Raw genomic sequence first — 24627 nt, 5'->3', positions numbered from 1 at the left:
GGGTTATTTTGGGATGGTTCATGTAAAGATAGATCCCAGTATACAGTAGCTACTAGTGACTGCACTTACACCCTCTAGCAGCATGAGCAATGCGCAGGCAGGCGGTGAGGGGGATGTTGGGCCTGTTCACTGTCTGACTGTTGAAAACCAAAGGCAGCAACACTGTTTCCTGAGCAGCAAGAGCATGACCATGCCCTTGGAGCTACCCAGCTACATCCACAGTCTGCAGACTCGGCCTCTTTCACAAAAGGCCACTAGTTAGCACTCACACCCTTGACTCTCTAAAGGGTCTGTCCAGGAGTTTCCTAACAGGGCCAAAGCTGTCACCTCCCCCCCTTGCCAGGTCCTGATTTCACTGGAGTGCGGCTGGCCCAAGGGCCTAGCTCAGTAGTGACCCAGTGACCTGGACCCACTCTGGCCCCAGGAGTAAGCGTCTCTGTCTCGGGACCTGTTTTGCCTGCTGGGCTGTGTGAGACTCACCTCGTGCTCATGATCCTGAACCCAATGCAGATGAAGTAACTGGCCAGCGACAGAATGGCTGCCCTGCTGTACAGGTGTAAGAAGATGCTGTCCATCTTTAACACAAGCTCTTTCTCCGTAATGGGCTGGGCACAGAAACCAGGGTGGAAGTGAGCTGTCTTCAAGGTCCTTCCAAAGCCACATTTGTACCTTCTCTCAGTCAGCCTTTGCTCTTCTGTAAGGCAGGGCCAGTGACAGCTGCCCTTGGGGTTGAGGCAGGCTGGCCTTAGCAGCCATGTGCTTTCCTCTGCACTCAGGCCAGCACTGAGGTTAGACCAGACCCCTGAAGCTTGTCTTCTCCCAGAGGCCAGTAATTCAGTGGTCCGAGGGACTTCTTCAGCAGTGGGAGCCCCATACATCTGGTTCCTAAATTCAGCATTGTGTGAGTGGCCACTCATCAGTGCAAGAAGCAGCTCGCTACTACAAAGTGTCCAGGAGAAGATACAAGCTGACAATGCTGGCTGGCTAAAAGCCCCTACCTGCAGATGATCAACAGTTCTGTCTAGGCCAGACCCTAAAGGTAGACACTGGGTTCAGATCAGTTCTAAAGCTACTAGCAATGACATCTGAAGTTGCTATGTCCTAGGCCCAGCAAGGCCTACCCACCTCTCCAAAGTGGAGTGGCGTCTAAGCAGCACAGCCAAAGTGACACATGCTCTTCTCCTGCTTGCTGGCATTATCCTGTCAGAGAGAAGACAGATTTGCTTCTGGTTAAAGACCCTGCAAAAAGGGCTCCTTCCCCTCTTCTGACTCAGTGCCCCAGAATGCCATGAGACTGGGTCCTCTGGCCTGGAAGGGAGGCAGAACCATGGGGCAGGTAGAAAAACCACTATCTGCCAGGGGAGACTGAGGAGTAAGTACATACAGCACTCTTTGGGGGACATGATGCAGATCAAGTTTTCCCAAAGTTTGCTCTGTACTGGGTCACAGGATTCACCCAACCTGAAAAAAAAAAGTATCAAGAGACTTCCCAACACAAGAATCCCACTGCCTCCTAACCACACATCCTAGGCTTACTCTATTAAGGCCATCCACCAACCTGGTCACACTGGAATTCCCAGTCCCACAGCACCAACAGATGCAGCACCTGTTATTACATGAAAGTTTGAGACCAGCACCCCACTAAGGTGACTCTACCTCAGCGTGACTGTGAGTAAAACAGTTGCAAGGCCAATTTACAGGGAGGAACTGAGGCCCTGGGGGTCAAGGCCTTGCCAATGTCTGTGCAAAGATCTCAAGACCTATATGAGGGCATCTCTGAAACTGTGGACACTCTAATAAGTGTCATCAGCTTGTCCCAAAAGACTGCTTGTGGTATGGACTCAGTTGAGCTAAGCTACCTTGGGACAGTCGAGGAGACTAACTCTGGAGGGAAGACTGTTGCTCCAATGCTCTAAGCCATCTCTCTCACAGAAACAAGAGAGAAAGACATGTGAGCAGCACAGGGGGTTAGGGGGAGATGTGTACCAAGTACCTCTGAGGTTTGCCCTAAGTGAACGCTGCAGGGGCTTCTCACCCCAGATAGCTTTGGTCATGCTTTCAGCTCAATCTCCACTCCAAGCAGGATGCTGTGGAATGCCATCCTTGGGCCAGATTCCCAAAGCTTGTGATAACTCACCTTCTCCTAGGCTGGACAAAGCCCTCTGTGCAGAACTTGTTGACGCACTGCCGCCTAGATGTCCTGCCTGCCTCCTGCTGCGATTGTCTCAGTCCACCCTAGGCAGATCTCCCACCCTGGGCTTCAGCATCCACAGAGGCTCATCACTTAAAAGCAGAAAAACACGTGAAAGGGACTGTCATGTAGCTGAAGCCTACAGGACTTCCTGTCGCCTGTGCTGGCCCCACTGTGAATAGCCTTCCATCTATATTTTTGTTCCCTCTGGCCACACCCACCCCACAGTTGCTCCCTCCCCCCAACTTCTGGTCACCATCCTCTGCTGTCTACCTCTAGTCAACTGTCTCAGGTTCAACATAAGAAGAATGCTGTGAGGTTGGGAGGGTGGGTCCTCATTTGCTGGCAGCACGGGATGTGGTACACGTGTTAAGGTGCATACCACGGAGGCAAGTACAACTATCATGTGTCAATTGTAAAAGATGTTAGAAAATAAATAAATTAAATAAAATGCAGAAGTGCATCTTGATGCCCAATACCTAGTTTTGTGTGACTCCACTGTCCCTGCCACCAGCCTGGTTTTGTGTGACCAAACTGCGCGCCCCCGCAACCTTTTTTTTTTGTGTGACCCCACTGTCCTCCCCTACCTGGTTTTGTGTGTCTCCACTGTCTCCCCGTTCCCTGGGAGCCACTCTCCTCTGGGAAGTGCAGTGTCTCCTTTGGGCTGGCAGACAGCAGCACAGTCTTCTTAAGCATTTCACCAACCTCCTCTTCACCCGCTTCCATCCACCCCATGGGTTATGAGGAGAGGCTGTGGTCATGCTCTGGGTTTGGGCACTGGTGAGGTTTGGCTCAGATGTTTCCTGGGGGGACGGGCTTCTGTCCTCGTGATGAGTGTCTGCGGTGGTCATATCCTGAGACTCCTCCTTGGGTCTCCTTACAGATGGTGGATTCTGGAGGTGAGAGCTGCACCAAGTGGGGAATTCATCCTGGGACTCCACCTGGGAGCTATAGTATTCAGAAAGAATAGTCATGGAGGATGTGCTGCTTGAAGACACACCCATGGAAGCCACCACGCTTCTCTTCTGCAGGCTGAAACTCATTGGCTGCTCGTGGACGTGCTGCAATGGACCACAGGATGCAGCCTGGGAGGCCATGCTTCTCTTCTGCAGGATGAAGCTTATTGGCTGCTCATGGACATGCTGCACAGGACCACAGGACGAAGCCTGGGAGGGTACGCTTCTCTTCTGCAGGCTGAAGCTCACCAGCTGCTCGTGGCTGTGCTGCAATGGACCACAGGAAGTAGCCTGGGAGGCCGTGCTTCTCTTCTGCAGGCCAAAGCTCATCAGCTGCTCGTGGTTGTGCTGCAATGGACCACAGGATGCAGCCTTGGAGGCCATGCTTCTCTTCTGTGAGCTGAAGCTCATTGGCTGTTCGTGGTTGTGCTGCACAGGACCACAGGATGCAACCTTGGAGGCCATGCTTCTCTTCTGCAGGCTGAAGCTCATCGGCTGCTCATGGTTGTGCTGCAATGGACCACAGGATGCAGCCTTGGAGACCGTGCTTCTCTTCTGCAGGCTGAAGCTCATTGGCTGCTTGTGATCATGCTGCAATGGACCACAGGACGCAGCCTTGGAGGCCATGCTTCTCTTCTGCAGGCTGAAGCCCATCGGCTGCTCATGGTTGTGCTGCACAGGACCACAGGATGCAACCTTGGAGGTCAGACTTCTCTTCTGCAGGCGGAAGCTCATCAGCTGCTCGTGGTTGTGCTGCACAGGACCACAGGATACAGCCTTGGAGGTCAGGCTTCTCTTCTGCAGGCTGAAGCTTATTGGCTGCTCGTGGACGTGCTGCACAGGACCACGGGATGCAGCTTTGGAGGCCGTGCTTCTCTTCTGCAGGCTGACGCTTATTGGCTGCTTGTGGTTGTGCTGCACAGGACCACAGGAAGCAGCCTTGGAGGGCATGCTTCTCTTCTGCAGGCTGAAGCTCATCAGCTGCTTGTGGTCATGCTGCACAGGGCCACAGGATACAGCCTTGGGAGCTGTGCTTTTCTTCTGAAGACTGAAGCTCATTGGCTGATCATCATCACCACTATCATCACTATCGTCATCATCATCATCGTCGTCATCATCGTCATCATCATCGTCATCGTAGTCTTCATAGTAGTCATCATCATCATCATCATTATTATTGTTGGTGTTGTCATCATCGTCATTATCATCATCATCATAGTTGTCGTCATCGTCGTCATCGTCGTCATCATCGTCGTCATCGTCGTCATCATCATCATCATCATCATCATCATCATCATACTGTGCAGGATCAGCCTTGGAAGCTGTGCTTTTCTTCTGCATGAGACTTCTTATAAGCTGCTCATGGTCATGTGGCACAGGAGCATACTGGGCAGCTGTTTCGGGAGGCAGGTTCATCTGCTGGCTGCATGGAACATCAGGCACGTTGTGACTCTTGCTGCTTTTCTTCCTTACAAGCTTGTCTTCATTGTGGGACTGGTGTTTTGATGGCAAGGTAGAGGTGGGATGGTCATTCTCACTGCCTATCTTCTTTAGGAAGAGATGGACAGTGGGAGGATCTGCGGGTGTCGTGGCAATATTGGGCTGTGTGAGCTTAGCCTTGTGGTTTGTGTTGACCCCACATTGTGACTGATGTTTTAAAATTAAGTAAGTTGCCATGATGCTGTTAAATTTCTTTTTATGTAAAGATTCTAGAATGTCCTTTGGATTGTAGCCCATGGACCACAGAGTCGCCATGATACTGGAGTCCAGCTTGCTGGGCATGGTTAGTTTTGAAAACTCTGCACTGCCCTTGAGCCACTGATGCTCCATAATGTCACCTATCTTGGGCCTCTGCCCAGGATCAACAGTGAACAGCTGTACGATGAGGTTGGCAATGTGTGCTGGGAGCTTTGGCGGGATGTAGTAATGTGGATCTCGCATCTCCTCCTTCATCTTTTCATATGTCGTTGCTTTGAACGGGTAGTGCTTTGTCTCCATGATGTATAGCACCACTCCCATGCTCCAGATATCAAGTGCTCTGGGATCATAGCTCTGGCTGCTGAAAAGCTCTGGAGCACAATACGGAAGGGTGCCACAAAACACTGTTGACTTCTGCTCAGTGGTAATTTTGGTGGCCAGGCCAAAGTCACACAGTTTGATGCTTCTATTTGCATCCATCAGAATGTTTTCTGGCTTGATGTCCCTATGTGCAATGCCATTCTCATGGCAGTACTTAACTGCACATACTATCTGTGTAAAGATGTGCCGAGCCTCCTCTTCTTGAATATGGCTGACCTCTATGATACGACCAGCCAGGTCACCCCTAGAGGCATATTCCATAACCATGTAGATGTGTTCAGTGGTTTCCATGACATGGAACAATTTGGTTATATTAGGGTGGTCTACTAATTTCATAATCTCTAGCTCATTTGAAATCAGAGTAGCATTCTTTTTATCCTTTTCCAGGACCTTCAAAGCAACCTGCACCTCTGTGCGGAGGTGGAAGGCCAGTTTCACCTGAGCAAAGTTGCCTGTGCCGAGGGTCTTGAGGATTCTGTAATGATCCGTGAGGACCTTCTCTTCAGAGGAGCTGCTCTCACGATCCCGCTGCATTGTCACCTCCTTGCTTCTCCTGTTTTACGTTTGTCTATCCCAGTACCAACGCACAAACCTAGATTTAAAAAAAAAAAGTCAAAAGCAGGTATGTATTAAATTACATTGCCATTGCAATATTAAAATGCCCTGGCTGAAAGCAACATATAGGGTTTATTTTGTTTTTCAGAGGAAGAGCCCAGAATGGCCAGTGAGGTGCGGTAGCAGGTGGCAGAAACAATAAGCTATGAGACCACATCTTAACCACTCAGAAAAGCAAGCTGGAAGTAGATGAGGCTATAAATGCCCAAAGCCCACCCTAAGGATGTGCTCTGGCAAGGATACACCTCTTAAAGGTTCAAGAACCTCCTCAAAGAACACTGCCAATGGGGGACAAAGTATCCAAGTACATGAGCCTATGGGGGATATTTTGTTTTGTTTCTTCAAGACAGGAATTCTCTGTATTGCCTTGGCTGTCCTGGACTCATTTTGTAGACCATAATGGTCTCTAACTCATGGGGGACATTTCTTTCTTATTCATTCTATCTCAGGGTCTAAGAGGAAAGTTCCTATCAGTAAATTCCTACATAAAACAATCAGAGATAGAAACTGTCTGATAGAAAAAAAAAAAGCAAGCCTATGAAACTGAACAGCAAGTTCTCGAAACAAGTAGTTAATAAATGGTTTTAAAGTGTTTAACATCCTTCAGCAAAGTGGATGGATACAAAATCAACTCAAAAAAATTAGTAGCCCTCCTGTATACAAATGACAATCATGCAGAGAAAGAAATTAGGGAAACTACACCCTTCACAATAGCCACAAATAATATAAAGTATCTAGGTGTAACTCTAACCAAGCAAGTGAAAGACTTGTATGAAAAAAACTTCAAGTCTCTGAGGAAGGAAGTTGAAGATAACAGCAGAAGATGGAAAGATCTCCCATGTTTGTGGATTGGGAGATTTAACATAGTAAAAATGGCCATTTTACCAAAAGCAATTTACAGATTCAATGCAATCCCTATCACAATACCTACACAATTTTTTAAAGACCTTGAAAGATCAATTCTTAACTTCATATGGAAAAACAAAACAAAACAAACAAAAAAAACAGAATAGCTAAAAAACAATCCTGTACAATAGAAGATCTCCCAGAGGAATCTCCATCCCTAATCTCAAGTTGTACTATAGAGCAACAGTAACTAAAACTGCATGGTACTGGCATAACTGGTTGATCCATGGAATCAAATCAAAGACCCAGAAATAAATCCACACACCTATGGACACTTGATTTTTGACAAAGAAGCCAAATCTATACAGTGGAAAAGGGATAGCATCTTCAACAAATGGTTCTGGTCTAACTGGATGTCTACATGTATAAAAATGCAAGTAGGTCCATATTTATCACCATGCACAAAACTCAAGTCCAAGTGGATTAAAGACCTCAATATAAAACCAGAGACACTAAATCTGTTAGAAGAAAAAGTGAGGAAGAGCCTTGAACTCATTGACACAGGAGACAACTTCCTGAGCAGAACACCAACAGTCCAAGCTCTAAGGTCAGCACCTAATAAATGGGACCTCATAAGGCTGAGAAGCTTTTATAAGGCAGAAGACACTGTTAACAGAACAAAGTGACAGCCTACAGAGTGGAAAAAGATCTTCACCAACCCTACATCTGACAAAGGGCTAATATCAAGAATATATAAAGAACTCAAGAAATTAAACACCACCAAACCAAATGACCCAATTAAGAAATGGGGTTCAGAGCTAAGCAGAAAATTCTCAACAGAGGAATATCGAATGGCTGAGAAACACTTAAAGAAATGCTCAACATCTTTAGTCATCAGAGAAATGCAAACCAAAATGACTGAGATTCCATCTTACACCCATCAGAATGGCTAAGATCAAAAACTCAAGTGACAGCACATGCTGGCGAGGATGTGAAGAAAGGAGAACACTTCTTCACTGCTGGTGGGAATGCAAACTTGCGCAACCACTTTGGAAATCAATCTGGTGCTTTCTCAGAAAATTGGGAATAGGGCTACCTCAAGACCCAGTTATTCCACTCCTTGGCATATACCCAAAAGATGGCTCCACTACACAAGAAGGACACTTGCTCAATTATGTTCATAGCAGCTTTACTTGTGATAGCCAGAATCTAGAAACACCCTAAATGTCCCTCAGTTAAAGAATGGATAAAGAAACTGTGGTACATTTACTCTATGGAATACATCTCAGCTATTAAAAACAAGGAAATGTTGAAATTTGCAGGCAAATGGACAGAACTAGAAATGATCATCCTGAGTGAGGTAACCCATACCCAGAAAGACACACATGGTATATACTCACTTATAATTGGACACTAGCCCACCATGGATGGCCTCTGAGAGTCTTCACTCAGTGGGGCATTGGGACAAATACTGGGACCTGTATTGGGACTCCAGGTGAGAGAGGTATGGGAGAATGGGGAAATAGAAGGACCCAGTGGGTCCTGGAACCCTTCAACAAGACAATCAAGGCTGGTGGATCTGGACCTAGGCGGGCATACAAAACTAAGGTGCCAACCAAGGACTATGCATGCAGTAAACCTAGACCCTCTATTCAGATCTAGCCAATGGACAGCGCATTCTCCACAATTGTGTGGAGATCTGGGACTGCCTCTGACATGAACTCTGGTGTTCCCTATTTGACCACTTCCCCTTGGTGGGGAGGACTGGTGGCACTCAGAGGAAAGGGATGCAGGCTACCAGGATGAGACCTGATAGGCTGTAAGCATGTGGGGGAGGAGGTCCCCTCTGTCACAGGCCTAGGAGAGGGGAACAGGTGAAAGAGGGAGGGGGGGGGGAATGGGAAGATACAAGTGGGAGAGCAACAATCTAGAAGTAATCTGAATAAAATTATTTAAATAAAACAAAAAGTGTTTAACATCCTTAGCCAGCATGGAAATGCATATGTAAAGCAATTTTGAAAATTTGTATCACTCTAACCAGAATTAGTATTGTCAAGAAAACAAATCACTACAAATGTTGGCAAGGAGGTAGGAGAAGCAGGACCTTAATTCACCGTGGGTGAGGGCATGAACTGGTGCAGCCACTATAAAAATCAGTTTGGATATTCCTTAACAACTAAATACAGAAGTGCCATATAAAGCAGATGTACCCCTTCTGGGCCTATACCCAAAGGGTTCCATGTTCTACAACAGAGATACTTACACCATTGCTGCCATGTTTACAATAGGGAGGAAATGGAACCTACCTAAATGTCCAATGGATGAATGCATAATGAAAATGTTTATATACACAGTGAAATTGTATTTATTGACCGAGAAATTTAAAAAAAAAAACTATGAAACTAACAAGTAAATGAATGTGTCTGTAAAATATTCCCCTGACGTAACCTAAGCCCAGAAAGGCAAATACCATGGGAACTCTCTCATGCATGTGAATTTTAGCTATACAATTTTCAATGTTTATGTGTTTAACATTGAATGCTAGTGAGGTCAGAGAGATAGAGAGGGACTGTTACATGGAGGGAGACGGGAGAGAGGTCTTTAGGGGCAGGGGATTAGTAGAACATACCAGACATAAAGGTGGAGAGGGAAACACTGGGGGAGGAAGAATCCAATCAAGAGTGTTGGAAGGGTGGGGAAAAGGAGGGGTGGGAGCAATAGACAAAACTAAGAATATACGGAAAACATATGCTCTTATATGTTTATTAAAAACTATGAAATGAAATTTGTATGTAGGTGTCCTCAATGGATGAATAAGGCTCCTTTTAATAGCTATAGGTTATTTAGTAGATATCTCAGTGTCAGATATTGCCAGCCAGGGAAACCCCCAAAGACCTTCAAAACAATATAGGTCATGACCACTGCTCTTGGTTGTCACCAATATGTGATGGTAAAATCCTATTAGTGGGGACATCACTTACTTTGGCCACAGGACACAGAGAAATCAAACTGAAGATGGGCTGGAAGTTTTCTCCCTATTGACTAGTCTTCACACTGCCTGAAGATGCTGTGTCACAAGTGTCACAGTGTTACAAGCTGCCATGGAGATGGCTGAGGGGAGAAAGGTCATCAATGGTCTAACCCAGCTGTGAATCCTAGGAGCTACACTAGTGGCTTACCAAGTAAGATACATCCTCTAGTGAAATTATGGACTAACTTATGGGGAAACAACCACTTTCTGATTGGATTTAAGGCCTAGTCTACAGGTCTGAACTCATGTCTGGTTCTGTAAACTTGGCCAAGGACCCTTAGTTGTGGAGGTCCTGGGTCCTAGGGGGGACCCTACGACTGTTGTTTTGATTTTGTGTTATCAAATGGCCTTCTAAATACTCACAATGATACCTAACAGGCGGAAGCTACAAGCGGCCATCAGTGACACTTCTTACAGCTGTAGGTGGTGACTGGTGCAAACCTTGTCAGAGTGACAGGAATAAGTGATGGTGGAGTGCTCATCCCTAAGTGCGGGAGTTACATCACTCCCTCTAAGACTCCAGGAATGGCGTGGAAGAGAGGAATGAGATGATGTGGAGAGCCAGAGGATAGGGAGATGTGCAGCACAGAGATGTATTCTGGACATGGCATGGCTATACACTCAGGAACTCACTTCAGCTGTGGTTAACCACATGGGACTGGGCGCCTCTACTCTTCACAATTGGTTGGGAGGGATCTATGAGACCCTATGGCCTCCCAAGGGACTACTGGCAGGTACCATTATTTGGGAGGGAATCCTTTTCTTCAGTGGTGCCCTTAACATGCCCTTGCTCAGGGACCACTCCTCTGCTCTGCTGCTGGTGAGAATGCAAACTTGTGCAGCCACTATGGAAAACAACAAGATGATTTCTCAGAAAATTGGGAATTGATCAACCTCAAGGCCAAGCTATACGTAAAAGATGCTCCATCCTACCACAAGGACACTTGCTCAACCATGTTCATAGTAGCTTTATTCTGGAAACAACCTAGATGTCTTTCAGCCAAAGAATGGATAAAGAAAACATTTACACAGCTGTTTAAAAAAAAAATAAGATCATGAAATTTGAAGGCAAATGGATGGAACTAGAAAAAAAATCATTCTTAGTGAGGTAGTCCAGATCCAGAAAGACAAACATGATATGCACTTACTTATAATGGACATTAGCTGTTAAGTAAAGGATAATCATGCTACAATCCACAGATCCAGAGAGGCTAAGTAACAAGGAAAGTTCTAGGGGGGGGGGGATGCATGATCTGTCTGGGATGGGGAAATAGAATAAAATTTGAGGGTGGACTGGGGCAGGTGGGGATGGAAACAGGAGGGATCAGGGGAGAGAAGAAAGGAGGGAGAGAGTACAAGCAGAGGCTGCAATTGGGGGCATTTGGGGGCAGGCAATATTAAAAACCAATGCAATATAGACTCCCAGGAATCTACGAGGGTGACCTTAGTGAGAACTCCTAGTAATGGGAAAGCAGAACAAACCAGCCCCAAGCAGTGAGCAGTAACACATAAAAAAGATCAAAATTTGAAATTAACAAAATATTATCAGAAAAAAACAAAAAGAAAAAAAGAGCTATTTGAAAAGATATACAAAAGTGGCAAACTTTTACCCAAACTAACCAAGAAAGGGGAGACACAAATTAATAAAGCTAGAGGAAAAAAGAAGATGCTATTATGCCAGGTACCATCACCATCAAAACCCATGGACTGTTAGAAAATATTTTAAAATTTTTAATGAACTGGAAAACCTGGAAGAAATGAGCAGCTTTCTAGGCACACATGACCTACAAAAGTTGGGATAACAAATGTTAAAACATATTAGTAGATCAACAGATAAACAAAATTGAAATGATAATTTTAAAAATCCTTAGTCAGAGGAAAGTCCAGGGCCACAAAGAAATGTGGAGGAATCCTATCAGACAATTGAAGAAGAACTCACAATCCTCAGGCTGGTCCATGACTTCCAAACTGATTACTACAAAACCACATTACCCTGACAACAAAAACAAACAAAGATGCCATAAACAGAAACAAACTATTAGCCATTTCCTTGATGAACATAGGTGTGAAACCTTAAATGAGAAAGCACGGTATTTCACACCAATTTCAGCAACACACAAGAAAGGCCACACTTCATCATGAACTAAGCTCCGCTAGGACTCATCAACCCAGGGATGGGTCTAAACACGCAGCCTGATGAATAAGACCGTCTATAAACAGAATTCATGGTAAAATCACGAGCTCAGCCATGAGTGCTGACATTCTCAGGAGCTGTAATGATTATGTTATGTGCAACTAGCCAGGGTCACAACATATCTCCTGCCTTCTATCCTATGTAGTGTCTAGTGGGTGGAATGCTGAAAAGAGAAAGAAAGAGGAAAGGGAGGGAGAGATAGTGAGAGGAGACGGGGGAAGGGGAGAGAGGGAGGGAGGGAGCACCCATGCCTGAGCCATCACGAACTGCCACTTTAAAACCCTTACCACTGCCACTTTAAAACCCCATCCTTTTGACAGGGTTTCTCTATGTAGCACAGTCTGATCTAAAGCAGTTAGACAAACCCCCAAACAGAATGAAGGATCCGTGACAACAGTGTAATGGCAAAGGGGAACTGACTGGCAAGTCTGTACCTGGGTGTTAGATGAGGAAACCAGAAAGCACCTCTCCCAGATTTGTGGTTTTGCACACTGCTTCTGCCACTGGCGTCCTTGTACTGAAAAGTCTGTCTTCAATAAAACAAGATGAACACCAACTGTCTTACTACCCACCTCGAACTTCCAACTGTGACCTAATTGGTCACATGCACAGAACCTAGCCAATCGGGCTAGCCAAGCAGGGTGGGATCTCCTGATTGGTCAGGTTGAAGTCATGTGACCTATACCTTGCACTAAGGAGACCCAGGAAGGGCATTGCTTGTGACTTGTTTCTATGGCGGTGCCTGCTCATGCCCGCCTCCCCTACCCTAATGCTTTCTGTCCACAGAGCTCATGGTGGCACTTCTTCCTTCTCCAGTCCCCATTCCACTTGTTAAAAAAAAAACAAAAAACAAAACAAACAAACAAAAAACCTAGACTGACTTTCTGAAGGTCGGAGTTCAGGTTTGCCTCCAGCTCTTTGCTCTCTTCCTTGATGGGCATGGCAGTCAAGAAACTATTTACTTGCTGGCTGGGTCATTGTTAGCTGCTCCGTCCAAGCATGAACAGGACTGAAGATACATCTGTTTTCAAGGACCTGATGGTCTAAAGGAAAAGTGCTCTCCCGTAAGGAGCCGTAGTGTAGTGTGCGCTGTCTTCCCGAGAGCCCCTTTCTCTCTCTTAATGCGTACAACCAATCTATGTTAAAAACCATTTCTTAGAAAATTCTAAGTTTATATCATAAAACGTCATGACTTATAGCACCTCCTTGTGGTATCCAGCATTATAAAATCCGAAGAATATTCCTCATTATGAGGTTTTTTTTGTGTGTTTTGTTTTGTTTTGTTTTTTGTTTTTTTTCCGTGCGGCGGCAAACACCTGTACTCACAACACTCCGGAGGCAGAAGGCAGGTGGATCTCTGAGTTTGAGGTCAGCCTGGTCTACAAATCAAGTCCAGGACAGCTAAGGCTACACAGAGAAACCCTGGCAGCTCCTTGAAGACAGATGTATCTTCAATCCTGTTTATCCCTGGATGGAGCACTAAACAAAGACCCACCCAGCAAGTGAACAGTTTCTTGTCTGCCATGTCCCTCAGGAAGCAGTGCGACTTTTCCAGTCTCTGCACTGAGTGTGTGATGGGTCACTCTAAAACAGACAGTTCTGTTTCTTAGACTTGGAAACCTTCCCCCACAAGACATCCCATATACTGTTTCTCCTTTGTTCCACCTGAAAATACTTTCATCCACTTTGAATCAGTCTTGAATTTCTTGGTAGGCTTTATGCATTTCCTGTTTTGCTGCCAGATCTCTATCTGTGGGTTTACTCCTTTATCTTTTCTTATTAAATATTCTTATTTGAATATTCATTTTAAAATATCCAGTTGCTGCTTAATGGACCCATAATTTTATCTAATCTCTCTGGGGATTTTAAAAGAGTGATATAGCAGGACATTATCAAAATAAGTAACTTTGTGTGAAGCTGTGTGGTCACCAATCATTTGTTTCCAACCCTCTGCAAACACAGAGACCAGTTTTAGAAACTTACTGCTACATAGCTGAAGTGAACTGAAAGGTGATCTTGTTATATTTTTGACTGAACAAACATCTTTTTTCTTTTTTCTTTTTCCATAATGGCTATGGCTCTTGAAACTGTGTTGCCAGATACTGGGGGAAACTGTGGTCTAAATGTATGGTATGAGAAAAGAATAAATAAACTCATTGATTTAAAATTTATTTTAAATTTATTTTATGCGTATGAGTGTTTTGCTTACCTATATGTCTGTGGGAGGTAAGAAGACAGTGCCAGATATCTCAAGTGGAATTATGAAACAGCTATGATCTATCATGTAGCTGTTGGGAATTGAACGTAGGTCCGCTGTACGCACAAATGCCTTTAACCACGGAGCCATCACTACAGCCCCCCAAACCCATCAATTTTAACATGTTACTTCAAGGAAGCAATTGTGATGCACCACTGATTAAATGTACTGTCTTAGTTAGGGTTTTCTATTGCTGCAACGAAACACCATAACCAGAAGGCAAGTTGAAAAGGAAGGGGTTTATTCAGCTTATACTACCACATTGCTGCTCATCACTGAAGGAAGACGGGACCAGAACTCAAACAGGGCAGGAACTTGGAGGCAGGAGTTGATGCAGAGGCTATGAAGGGATGCTTGCTCCCATGGCTTCCTCAGCCTGCTTCCTTATAGAACCCAGGACCACCAGCCTAGGGATGGCTCCACCCACAGTGGGCTGGGCCCTCCCCCACTGATCACTAATTGAGAAAATGCCTTACAGCTGGGTCTCATGGAGGCCTTTCCTCAACTGAGGCTCCTTCCTCTCTGATGACTCCAGCTGGTGTCAAAGTGACACAAACCTAGCCGGTGCGGGTATCTTCAAAGTTTTACAGAAGTTACCATAAGCACAGGGTGAGAAATGGTCACATGAGTATTTTCAGCTACCGATGATTTTATGATGGAAAACAGACACCCCAAGGGGCCTGCACACAGTTCCAGGAATGTGTTCTTTACATCTTTGTTCTGAAATGCCATGCTGTGTTTGTAAGCCTGTAAGCTGTGCCCCACTGAAGTAAAGACACACCAACTGCCTGCTTTTAAATCAAGAGACATCGATTTAAAGCTCGAGTTTCATTTTTTTAAAACGTTGAATGAAATTTGGCTAGAGCAGTGATTCTCAACTTTCCTAATGCTGTAACCTTATAATACTGTGTGTGTGTGTGTGGTGATTCCCAACCATAAAATTATTTCATTGCTACTTCATAACTGTAATTTTGCTACTGTTATGAATCGTAATGTAAATAGTTGATATGCAGGATATGTAGTATGCAGCCGCTGTGAGGGTTTAAAGTTCTGGATAGAGATTAAGGTGGAAATTTTTCTCAGCATTGGCAATTATGAAATTAAAGTATCGATTAACTCTGGAAAACATTGAAGAGGCTCCACATTAAACCATTCAGCCAAGGTTTAATGTCTTATGCAAAGATGAATAAATAATTCCATCTCAATAGTGTGAATAAATGGTAAAGTGATACATACACAATACTGTCTTAAAATAAATCAATGATTTACTATCAGTGCACATTTAACTAACATCTTTATGCTAGATAGACCTGGGTCATGTGAAATTTTTCTGGGTTGAAGAGCTGCGAACGGATGAAGTGTCAAGCATCCCTGCTGTTCACCACACAGCCTGCTGCACTGTGGGCCACACAGAAACTTGAGAAAAATTTATGATGACACTGCCAATATCCATGCTCTGAGCTGCCAGCATCCCCAAGGTCACAATACGCTGCCCCAACCATCAAGCACACCCCTGTGCCCACGCAATCTTGGGCTATGAGTTATCCTGAGTCCAGCAGGGACTGATAGAGTTAAAACAGTGCATGTGGGTGGTAGCTGTGAGATGCCTGGCAAGGCCTGACACCTAGCAGTGCATAGGTGACACATAGTGGGAGTGTCCATGTCCACAATTAGACATTAGACCCTGCTGGGCCGTTCTCCATTGTAGCTGCACATACAGTGCATCCCAGCTAGACCCCCCTCCGTCCCATATCATGCACCCCTGAAGACACTCAGCATGCTTCTCTCCTCCCAGTCCCACCCTCCCTCCCTCTTCCCCCATGACCTCTCCCCTGTTCCTCAGAAAAGGAGACCCCTCCACCCACCCAGCGCAGCGCATCAATCGCATCAGGACTGAGCAAATCCTTCTCCCCTGCGGCCTGGCAAGGCAGTCCCAGCAGTGGGAAATGATCAAAAAGCAGGCAACAGAGTCCATGTCAGAGACAGCCCCCACTCCCCTTACTAGAGGACCCACATGAAGCCTGAGCTGCCCATTGTCAAATAATTTAATTAAACAAAAATTCCTCACAGGTGTGCCCAGACATTTTTGGGTTTTAGTTAATTCCAGACGTAGTCAGCTTGACAACCAAAACAGCCATCACACCACCTCCAAAAAAAAAAAAATCCTGTCTCTTCCTCTTCCTCACACTTCCTCCTCATGAGTCCCAGGAGTTGAGGAGTCCAGAGCAGTGCTCCCAGATACACTGGAGCTGCAAACTGCAACCCAGCCTGGGTCTGGGAAAGATTCAGCTTCCAGATAGACCCCTCATACAGTAGGAGAGAGAGGCAAATGTGGTCAAGGAAGTGGGAAGGCCAGAGCACACTCCCGTGAACCAATTCCTGTGCTGTCAGAGCAAGGAAGACAACCCCTTAGAACAGAGATTTGTCATCGCCCAGCTCTGGGCTCCTGGGGTGTGGCAGGGTCGTGCTCCCTCTAGTGGCCTACAGGGGATCCACTCCAGCCCGCCTCCAGCTTCTGGGCTTTCACATCAGAGCTCTGGTGTCCACGGGTCATCTTCCCTGTGTGGTTGTGTCTCGGGCTTCCCTGTCATAAGGCGTGAGGCTGTGTGGAGTCCTCCTGTGACCTGTATGGCTTCCATGTGGATTGTTTAGACATGTAGGTGGGTCTGTGGCTGGGCTCTGTGGTCAGTCCCATGTGTCCAGTCTCTGCCCCTTCCCCTTAACATTTTCTGTAACACTGAGGCTTTTGGTACATGCTGGAACCTGAAGCATGCGGCCTTTAGGAATGGCTTCTGTCTTCTGCTGTCTTGTCTAGTCTAAGCCTAGCTGCTCACCACATTTGCTGTGTTGGGTATCAGACTGTCATTCTGTTGAGTCTTTAGATTTGGACTTCATGTAGCCATGCCTTAAAGTGTTCTGAACACCAATTTATGTAAACCCTGTTGAGTTTCTACTTCCGTTCTTCAGTATTAAAGTATGTTGTAAACTGTGTCTTTGTGATACCGGGGAGAGATGGTCCACGTGGATGACCCCGAGTTCCCACATTTACATTAGCAGTAACCTGGGACAGGACATATAGGGACACTGCCCTCCTCAGGGGACCCTGTCCGGTGTGAGGCACAGATGTTCACTCACTTCTCAGGGCTCCGCTGAGACACCGTCTCACTCTGCTCTGGCAGGTTTTATGGAGAACCTGTGAGGACAGACAGCATGGGTGACCTGCACTGTGAAGATGAAAAAAAAAAGGTTAAAAGGAGTGTTTTCAACTATCAGCCCCCCACTACTGTAAGTGTTCCCCAAGATGCCCCTCTGGCCAATGCCAAGATCTTGTTGAAGAAAGAACAGGGAGCCACTGGTATTCGTTTGACCTCTGGAGAGGAAAAGGTTCATCTCCCTCCACAGCCTGTTCCACACTGGCTGATGCTGCCTGGTACCTCATACTTCTACAAAACGTCAAGAACTCTTGTTGCTGCTTGGTCCAATAAAGGCACTGCAAAGTCCCTCCCCACCATCACTAGCACAAGGCTGGCTTACCACTGCAGGTTGTCAGGGCAAAGAGTCTACAGGATGTGGTCAAGAGCCGTCTAGACAAGGACAAGCTGACAAAAGGCCCCATGTTGCCCAAGAGGCAGGTCTGTGGGTGCCACAGAGAAGGGCAAGAATATTTTGTGCAAATGTCAGCATCTGTGACTTTTTTTCTTCAGTCTTTCACCAACTATACAGTGGAATATAGACACACACTGGAAAAAAAAAAGAACCTTGCAATAAACAGTTAGTTGTTGCAATAAATGACACTGGTAAAACAGGACATCCACAGGAAGAAGAATACAAATAGACCTACCTCTCTCACACTGTACAAAAATCAGCTCAAACTAGACAAAAGACCTGAATTTAAACCCTGGAAGCTGAAGCTGTGAAGGAAGAGGAAGGAAAGCACTTTGTACACAGGCATGGGCAAGAACTGTCTGGCTAGAGCACTAATAGTGCCGGAAAGAGGCCCATAAGTTGACAAATGAGACCACATGAAATGAAAAAGCTCTGCACAGCAGTATACATGCTCCCGTTAGAGGGAACAGGCAGCCTCGGTCACGGGATAGATCACTCCCGGCCACATTCCTGCAGGGTCTTACCATCTGGAATGTACAGAGAGTTGCAGATATTAAAAGCTGGTCAATAGAGGAGCTAATGAACTAAACAGTTTCAAAAAGAAACACACAGAGACCAGTAAATATTTTACAAAGCCCTCAACATCCTTAGCCTTTGGGATATTCAAGCCAAAGCCATTTTGAGATTCCATCTCACCTAAACCACAGTGGCTAAGATGAAGACAAGTGAGAGATGCTAGGAAAGATGTGGAGAAAAGGACCCCTCGGCAACTGCTATTGGCTGTGTGAACTGGAGCAGCCCCATCGTGATAGAAACGGAAGTTCAAAGAAACAGAACAAATAAACAGACGAACCACAGGCTCTGGACTGCCCTTCCTGAGCGTGGGTTCCAAGCATGCTGCCTACATCTGCCAAGGAGATGCCTGCACACCCGTGCTGCCTGTGGCACTACTCACAAGAGCAACACAGTTAGGAACAAAAAAGGACCTTAATGAATCACATGATCTTATGCTAATTAAAGATAAGCATGTAAAGAAAAGAAACAAATATGAAACACTAAAAATAACAAAGGTTTATTTCATGGTAATTAGGCACATGCATTTCTACAGTAAAGTACAAATTTTTATTTTTTTTTCAGCATTCCATAACTAAGGACAATGAAATTAATATTATTTCAGATTTTATTAAAAATGGACAAGCAGCCGGGCGTGGTGGCGCACGCCTTTAGTCCCAGCACTCGGGAGGCAGAGGCAGGCGGATCGCTGTGAGTTCGAGGCCAGCCTGGTCTACAAAGCGAGTCCAGGACAGCCAAGGCTACGCAGAGAAACCCTGTCTCAAAAGACAAAAAAAAAAAAAAAAAAAAAAAAATGGACAAGCTAAATAAGTGTGAGATAAGTGGAGGTTTCATGTCTGAGTTGAGGCAAGCCTTGACTCATAATAAACAGATGTGGATCTACAGACCCGAAAGCCACAATCGCTAAGAAACAACTGGAGTTCCACAGAGAGGCCCACTTTGTTGAAAACTATGAACCTTGTGGACTCAAGCAGACATCTTTCAGGAGGCAGAGATATTATGGGGCTCAGGAGAAGGAACAAAACAGAGGTCTATCTCTGACTGCTGCAGGAGCAGGGTCTGGAAGGAAGGAGCAGGGAGAGCCAGGAGGCAGGAAAGTCAGCTGGGCTGCAGGCTGGGGAGAGGGTGTGGCACACATGCACACACACACACACACACACACACACACACACACACACACACACACTCCTGCCAGGAGCCCTTTGTGATGAGGAGGCCACAGCTGTGTGAGGTGGCCTGAGCCCTCTTGACAAGCCTCACACTGCACTCCCAGGACTCAGTAGCCTGAGATCTGCACTGAGATGCAGAAGATGGAGAATTTCCTCATTCTGCTGCACAGCTTTAGTGATTCATGGGTGAGCCCCAGCTTCATGTTCATGGTAGTGGACATGACCTTCAGCATTCTGTGCGGAGTGGGGCTCTTCTTCCTACTAATCCCACTCCTGAAGAATCACTCAGTGTCACCAACACCTGGGAGCAAAGGGAGCACCCCAAAGGTAAGGGAAGCCGTGGCTGAGACACAAAGGAATGTGCAGTGTTGGTCATCACTGTAACTTTCATACTTGTAGGGAGTCAAGTAGGGAGACAGGTGAGAGGAAATCTCCAGAAAGAACAACACCTCATCTGCAGGAGATGGCAGGCAGGGCAGAGGGGAGATTGGCCCTGAGGTGTCTGCCTTGAAGCTCCCAGACCATCTGTACAGGGTGGCAGAGTGGCCACTAAGAAAGACCATGGATCTGTGAGCACACTGCATTTCTGAGACGGTGGGGACACAAGACAAGCTCTGCCCTCTGCTCAGGCACACGTTTTTCTTTGTGGTGAGCTGATGTGAAGGGAGTAATGAGACCAAGGGCCTCAGATCAGGGCTCCGGTCTCCTCTGGTCTGAGGAAGCAGATCTCACCTGACAGTTCAGTGGCGGCTGCAGAGCTCAGCCTTGGGCAGGATCCTGTCTGAGGAACACTGACTGTGGACGGTAAGTGCAGCACAGACAGTCCCTTCTGTTTTTCCAACAAGGCCAAGTGGAAATGTGTTTATACACAGTACAATGAGTCAAGGATGGATGAGAGAAAGCTCTCTGGGAAACGGGGATTTCCTGTTATCCTTGACCACAGAGGGCAGACACCCTGCCATGCAGAGAGAGGAAGAAGGAGCCAACTCATCTTGTTGTTTCTCACTGTCAGGTGAAGAAGAGACAGAGCAAGACCAGGAAGAGAACTGCTGCTGTGAAAGGTAGGCCTCTGCTTCCTATGGAGACGATTCCATCAGCCCTGCCCCTCAATGAGGAGAGCCATGAGGAGAGCCAGGCTTCTGAGGACATGAGATGCAGAGCACCAAGAAGGAAGAGGGGCTGCTGGGCAGCAAGTCAGCATCAGGGAAAAACCTCAGGTTTTGTGACATAATAAAGCTGTGTTTGCCCTGGGAGTGGTGCTGCCCATGGGAGGTGTTCAAGGCAGTGGACTGAAGCTGTGCCCCTGTGTGGGGGACACGCAGGGTCACCTAGGACAGGCAGCTTCAATTCTCCCAGCTTCATTTCTTTCAGATGACGTAACCTGTGTCCCTCACGGTGTTGTATGAGGAATGACAGGGGTTGAAGGAGGAGCAAGGAAAGTGTAAATGGTCCCTCCATCCCATCTGTGCACTTTCAGGGCTCTGTTTCATTGGACTATGGTAGTTGGGCATTAGAGTCCTAGAACGAGTGGTCTTAAGAGAGGTGCCTCACTCCTATGTGATCTCTGTCCTTGTCCTCATCTTACATAACTATTTCCAGGTTGTAGACACTGCAGAAAAAATGTGCAAGAGGCCCAGAATCCATCACAGCCAACGGAAATGTAAGAAATCTCTGTCTTGTGAAATTACTCCTAGCCGACTGTGAGCTCATGGCCATGGGCTCCTACAGGAGATACTAGGCAGTGTGGGATTGGAATACGGCCCTGCTAGATCTAACACTAAAGAATACAGGTTATGGAGGTAGTGGAGGGCTATGGGATACAGGTGCCACATTTACACAGACTGATGGGCCTCTTGACCATCTGCTTGGGGCTGATGTTTTTCCCTCCTGTCTTCTGCAGCCCCACCAAGCATCCTTTATTGGACTCCATGCCACACCACTTTTGGAACTCCAATGAGAAACTGGATCAGCTTCCCCTCTCTGAGCTGTTGTCCTGCCTCAGGGTCTTAGAGGATCTTATACAGCAGAAATTTAGCCGGATTCTCTGGGGCATTTCATCTATGCTCTCTGATTCAATGGTGGCTGTAGCCTGGATCTCCAGAAAGCAGTCCTCTGTAGGACTTAAGACTGTGAGGTTCACTGCTACGGGTGACCCTTTACCAGCTCTTCCTCTGCGTCAAGGTCCTCCACAGCTTTCCCAGGCACAGTCATTGCCCCATCCACCTGTGACACCGAGCTTGGCAGGTGTGACAGAGGTCCAGGAATTGGACAACCTACTAAGCGCTACACCACACCTAACACTGTCTTCATCCAAAAGTAGGACCTGTGGAAGAGCACGTGCTACCACTGAGACAGGGACACAGGCTGAAAACCAGCCCTGGTGGCAGGGACTGGGTTGGAGAGAAACTATAGATTACAATGTCCCAAAATGTCAAGTAGCCACCAGCCAGCCCACTGACAACTTGCCCGGGGGACCTCCACCCAGTAAAGGCATTAGGTCAGCCGCCATCCTTCCTGAGCCCTGTCAGGTTCCCCAGTACCAGGAAGAGCCACAGAATGGAGACAAGGGGACTAAGATGAGAGAACGAGGAACCCCCTTCAGATTCCTCCCATCCAGGAAACCGAGGCAACTTCAGGGACAGTTCCCAGCACACAGTCCTTGTGAGTACAAGGACAGGCCTGACCTCTCCCAGCCTGCTCAGCCCTCCACCCTCAACTGCAAAAGCCACAAGTTGAGTCATACGATGGGATCTGTGCCCTCGGGCTTACTCTTAAAGAAGGGCCCAGAAAAACCTAACCTATGTGAACCCCTCAAGGTGAGCCTTAGTGTTGGGGCCAAAGACCTGCCTTGCACTTTATGGGACACCCCTGGGAAGAGGCTGGAACCCAGAAATCCTGCAATAAAGAAGTGTGACTTGTCCTATGTGAACGCAACCCAGGACCTTTCTGTCCTTGACCCAAAGACTCAGATGAAGCTGCACTCAAACATCAAGCAGATCCCAGTGAAACACCCGAAACCATATCTGCAGACTCTTAAGTCAAGGGATCTCATCCCAGCCTTACCCCTTCCCAAACCTGCATTTCCCTCCTCACCAACCTGGGATTCCAAGGCTGAGTATTATTCCAAAGCTGCCATGATGCTGGAAAATTTACATCACCAAGATCCAGGAGGGACAAGGGTAGAAACTTTATCAGTGGCCAGGCTGCAGAGTCCTCTGTCAACACCTTCAGAGGTTCCTCAAAGAGCTCTTCCACCTGCTGACAGGCACAGCCCCTCAAAGGCCTATCCAGATGCACAACAGAGATACCTGAGTGCTAAGACCCGTGCTTTCTGCTTCCAGGCAAAAAGCCAGCCCATCAGGACTATCCTTGGGACTGGAAGAGGCAGCCTGCAACCAACTGTCAGGCCAAGAATGGCCAAGCACGCGCCATGTAAGAGGTTTGAGAATGTGACCTCAAGGCATCCCTGCTGGAGTGGGACAGTGGTAGACCCTCAAAAATGTGTCCCACCTCCAATAGCCGAACAACCTAGCAGGTCAGATGTGACAAAAAAGGCACATCCTTCATGGAAAGTGAATCAGGGATCCAGGGAGATTCCCAGTAGCCAAGGCATCAATATCAATCTCAGAGACTTGGCATATGGAGAGACCAACAGAAGCCCAGGCCGTTTCCACACACCTATTCTACACAACTCAGGAGACTTCGCTTTAAACCCACACATGTGTAGCGAGACTGACTTCAGATCAAGCAGGCAGCCAGAGGCCAGGCTTGTGGACCATCATCCAGATGGCCCCAGTTTGATGCACCCCGCTGCGGTCAGCATGCCTTCACAGCAATCGTTGCCAATCGCCAAGACCTCCCTTGGCCTAGGTAATGTCTTCACAGGGAGAGATCAGAGCATGAAGCCTCGGGAGTTCAGAGGGCCAAAAGACAACACACACAAGGCGTTTCATCCCGATGAAGAGAGGAATAGTTTTATGAGAGCTGGAGACATAGGCCAGGGAGAAAGGCTTGGGAGAGTGAGCTCCTTCAACCCAAGCTACACCCAGCTCAAGCATACAGCCACGACAGATAGTCAGTCCTCCCTTGAAATAGCAGCAAAAGGACAGCCTTCAGAAACCTACATAAAGAAAATCACACAGAATTTTACACAATATGTAAACATCAGCACAAAACACAAGGGGCAGGGGGACCGTCTGAAGAGTGAGAGCCCTCCACCATCTCCTGTGCAGACAGAGGAGGCAGTCACAAGAGAAAGGCTCTTCTGCAGCATGGCGGCTGAAGTACAGTGTCTCCTGAGGGCTGTGACACAGGTCCTGGTGAACTGGCTGAACCTTAGTGCGGAGGACCCATCAAAGACAAAAGGGTGTCATGTGGACCCACCGGCACCTCAGCCGGGCAGCTGCTCCTGCTCCTCTGAGGGTCGCTATGACCCAAAGAGTAACCAACCAGAGAAAAAGAGCTGTGATAACACCAGCCCTGAGGGGCACAACAATCCATTTCTGTACTGGCAAACCAGAGACAAACAGGCCCAGAGAGCCTGTAACCAGTATCAGAAACAAGTTAAGAGAGGAACGGGCTTTGACCAACCCTCTACTCCCAAAGGGAACCACCAGCCATGGAGGTACAAAGGAATTGAAGACAAGCAGCAATTAGGCACAGCTACCAAAACAGCCTGTGACCAAGATCAAATTAGAACGAAGAGTGGGACAGGATGCTGTCAACATAGGTGCCCCGAGGAGCAGGACTATCCAATCAAGTACAGAGGAATTAAAAACAAACATCAGAGAGGCGTTGTCCATAGAGCCTGTGACCCAGGTCAAGGAACAAAGAAAGGATCAGGCTATGGCCACCCCACCAACCTCAAGGAGAACAAGCCTCCATTCGTGTACAGGGGAACTGAAGACAAGGAGCAATCAGGCAGTTCTGCCCAGATAGACCTTTCCGGCATAGGCCAAGGAACAGGTGCCTTACACCTTGGCTCTTGCCCACCAGGAAGTCTTCCAAAAGCTATTCCATCTGCCCAGTCATTGTTTCCCTAGTAATAAACCTTGGCTTTACCCCTGCCAAGAAAATAATTTTCCTACTGGAGTTCCTCCTCTGTTGCTAA

General features: G+C 46.9%; 2 protein-coding genes across 8 annotated transcripts in view; one reads left to right on the top strand and one right to left on the bottom strand.

Moving 5' to 3' along the window:
- The window catches only part of LOC311606013 (uncharacterized protein), a 63766-nt gene extending 51291 nt beyond the window's left edge, over positions 1-12475 (bottom strand). For 3 of the 6 annotated variants that reach the window (XM_084796946.1, XM_084796950.1, XM_084796951.1), the window contains exons 1-4: positions 12347-12475; positions 2779-5818; positions 2138-2283; positions 481-1461 (exon numbers count right to left, since the gene is read on the bottom strand). In XM_084796946.1, coding sequence (XP_084653072.1) covers positions 2281-2283; positions 2779-5760 — 2985 coding nt within the window. In that variant the 5' untranslated portion in view covers positions 5761-5818; positions 12347-12475 and the 3' untranslated portion in view covers positions 481-1461; positions 2138-2280. Of the gene's footprint in view, positions 1-69; positions 1462-2137; positions 2284-2778; positions 5819-12346 lie in introns of all 6 variants that reach the window. The other 3 variants (XM_084796948.1, XM_084796947.1, XM_084796949.1) reach the window with 3 other exon arrangements.
- A 7129-nt stretch (positions 12476-19604) lies between these two features.
- Positions 19605-24579, top strand: SPATA31E1 (SPATA31 subfamily E member 1). Of its 2 annotated transcripts, none has more exons than XM_084794858.1 (4): positions 19605-19844; positions 20530-20578; positions 21117-21177; positions 21418-24579. In XM_084794858.1, exons 1-4 carry the CDS (start codon positions 19650-19652, stop codon positions 24557-24559), a joined length of 3447 nt encoding a protein of 1148 aa, XP_084650984.1. In that variant the 5' UTR covers positions 19605-19649; the 3' UTR covers positions 24560-24579. The 2 variants fall into 2 exon arrangements, with proteins under 2 accessions (XP_084650984.1, XP_084650985.1); XM_084794859.1 differs by lacking the exon at positions 19605-19844 and adding an exon at positions 19970-20321.
- The last annotated feature ends 48 nt before the right edge of the window (positions 24580-24627 follow it).

Source organism: Acomys minous, assembly GCF_964271855.1.
Source record: "Acomys minous genome assembly, chromosome: 9".
Taxonomy (NCBI): domain Eukaryota; kingdom Metazoa; phylum Chordata; class Mammalia; order Rodentia; family Muridae; genus Acomys; species Acomys minous.
The sequence above is the reverse complement of the archived record's forward strand: the minus strand, read 5'-3'. Positions and strand labels throughout refer to the sequence as shown.

Coding starts and splice junctions, on each gene's coding strand:
- SPATA31E1 (XM_084794858.1), top strand. CDS start 19,650: ATGCAGAAGATGGAGAATTTCCTCATTCTGCTGCACAGCTTTAGTGAT. Junction 20,579..21,116: donor GAGAACTGCTGCTGTGAAAG/GTAGGCCTCTGC, acceptor AACTATTTCCAG/GTTGTAGACACTGCAGAAAA. Junction 21,178..21,417: donor CCATCACAGCCAACGGAAAT/GTAAGAAATCTC, acceptor TGTCTTCTGCAG/CCCCACCAAGCATCCTTTAT.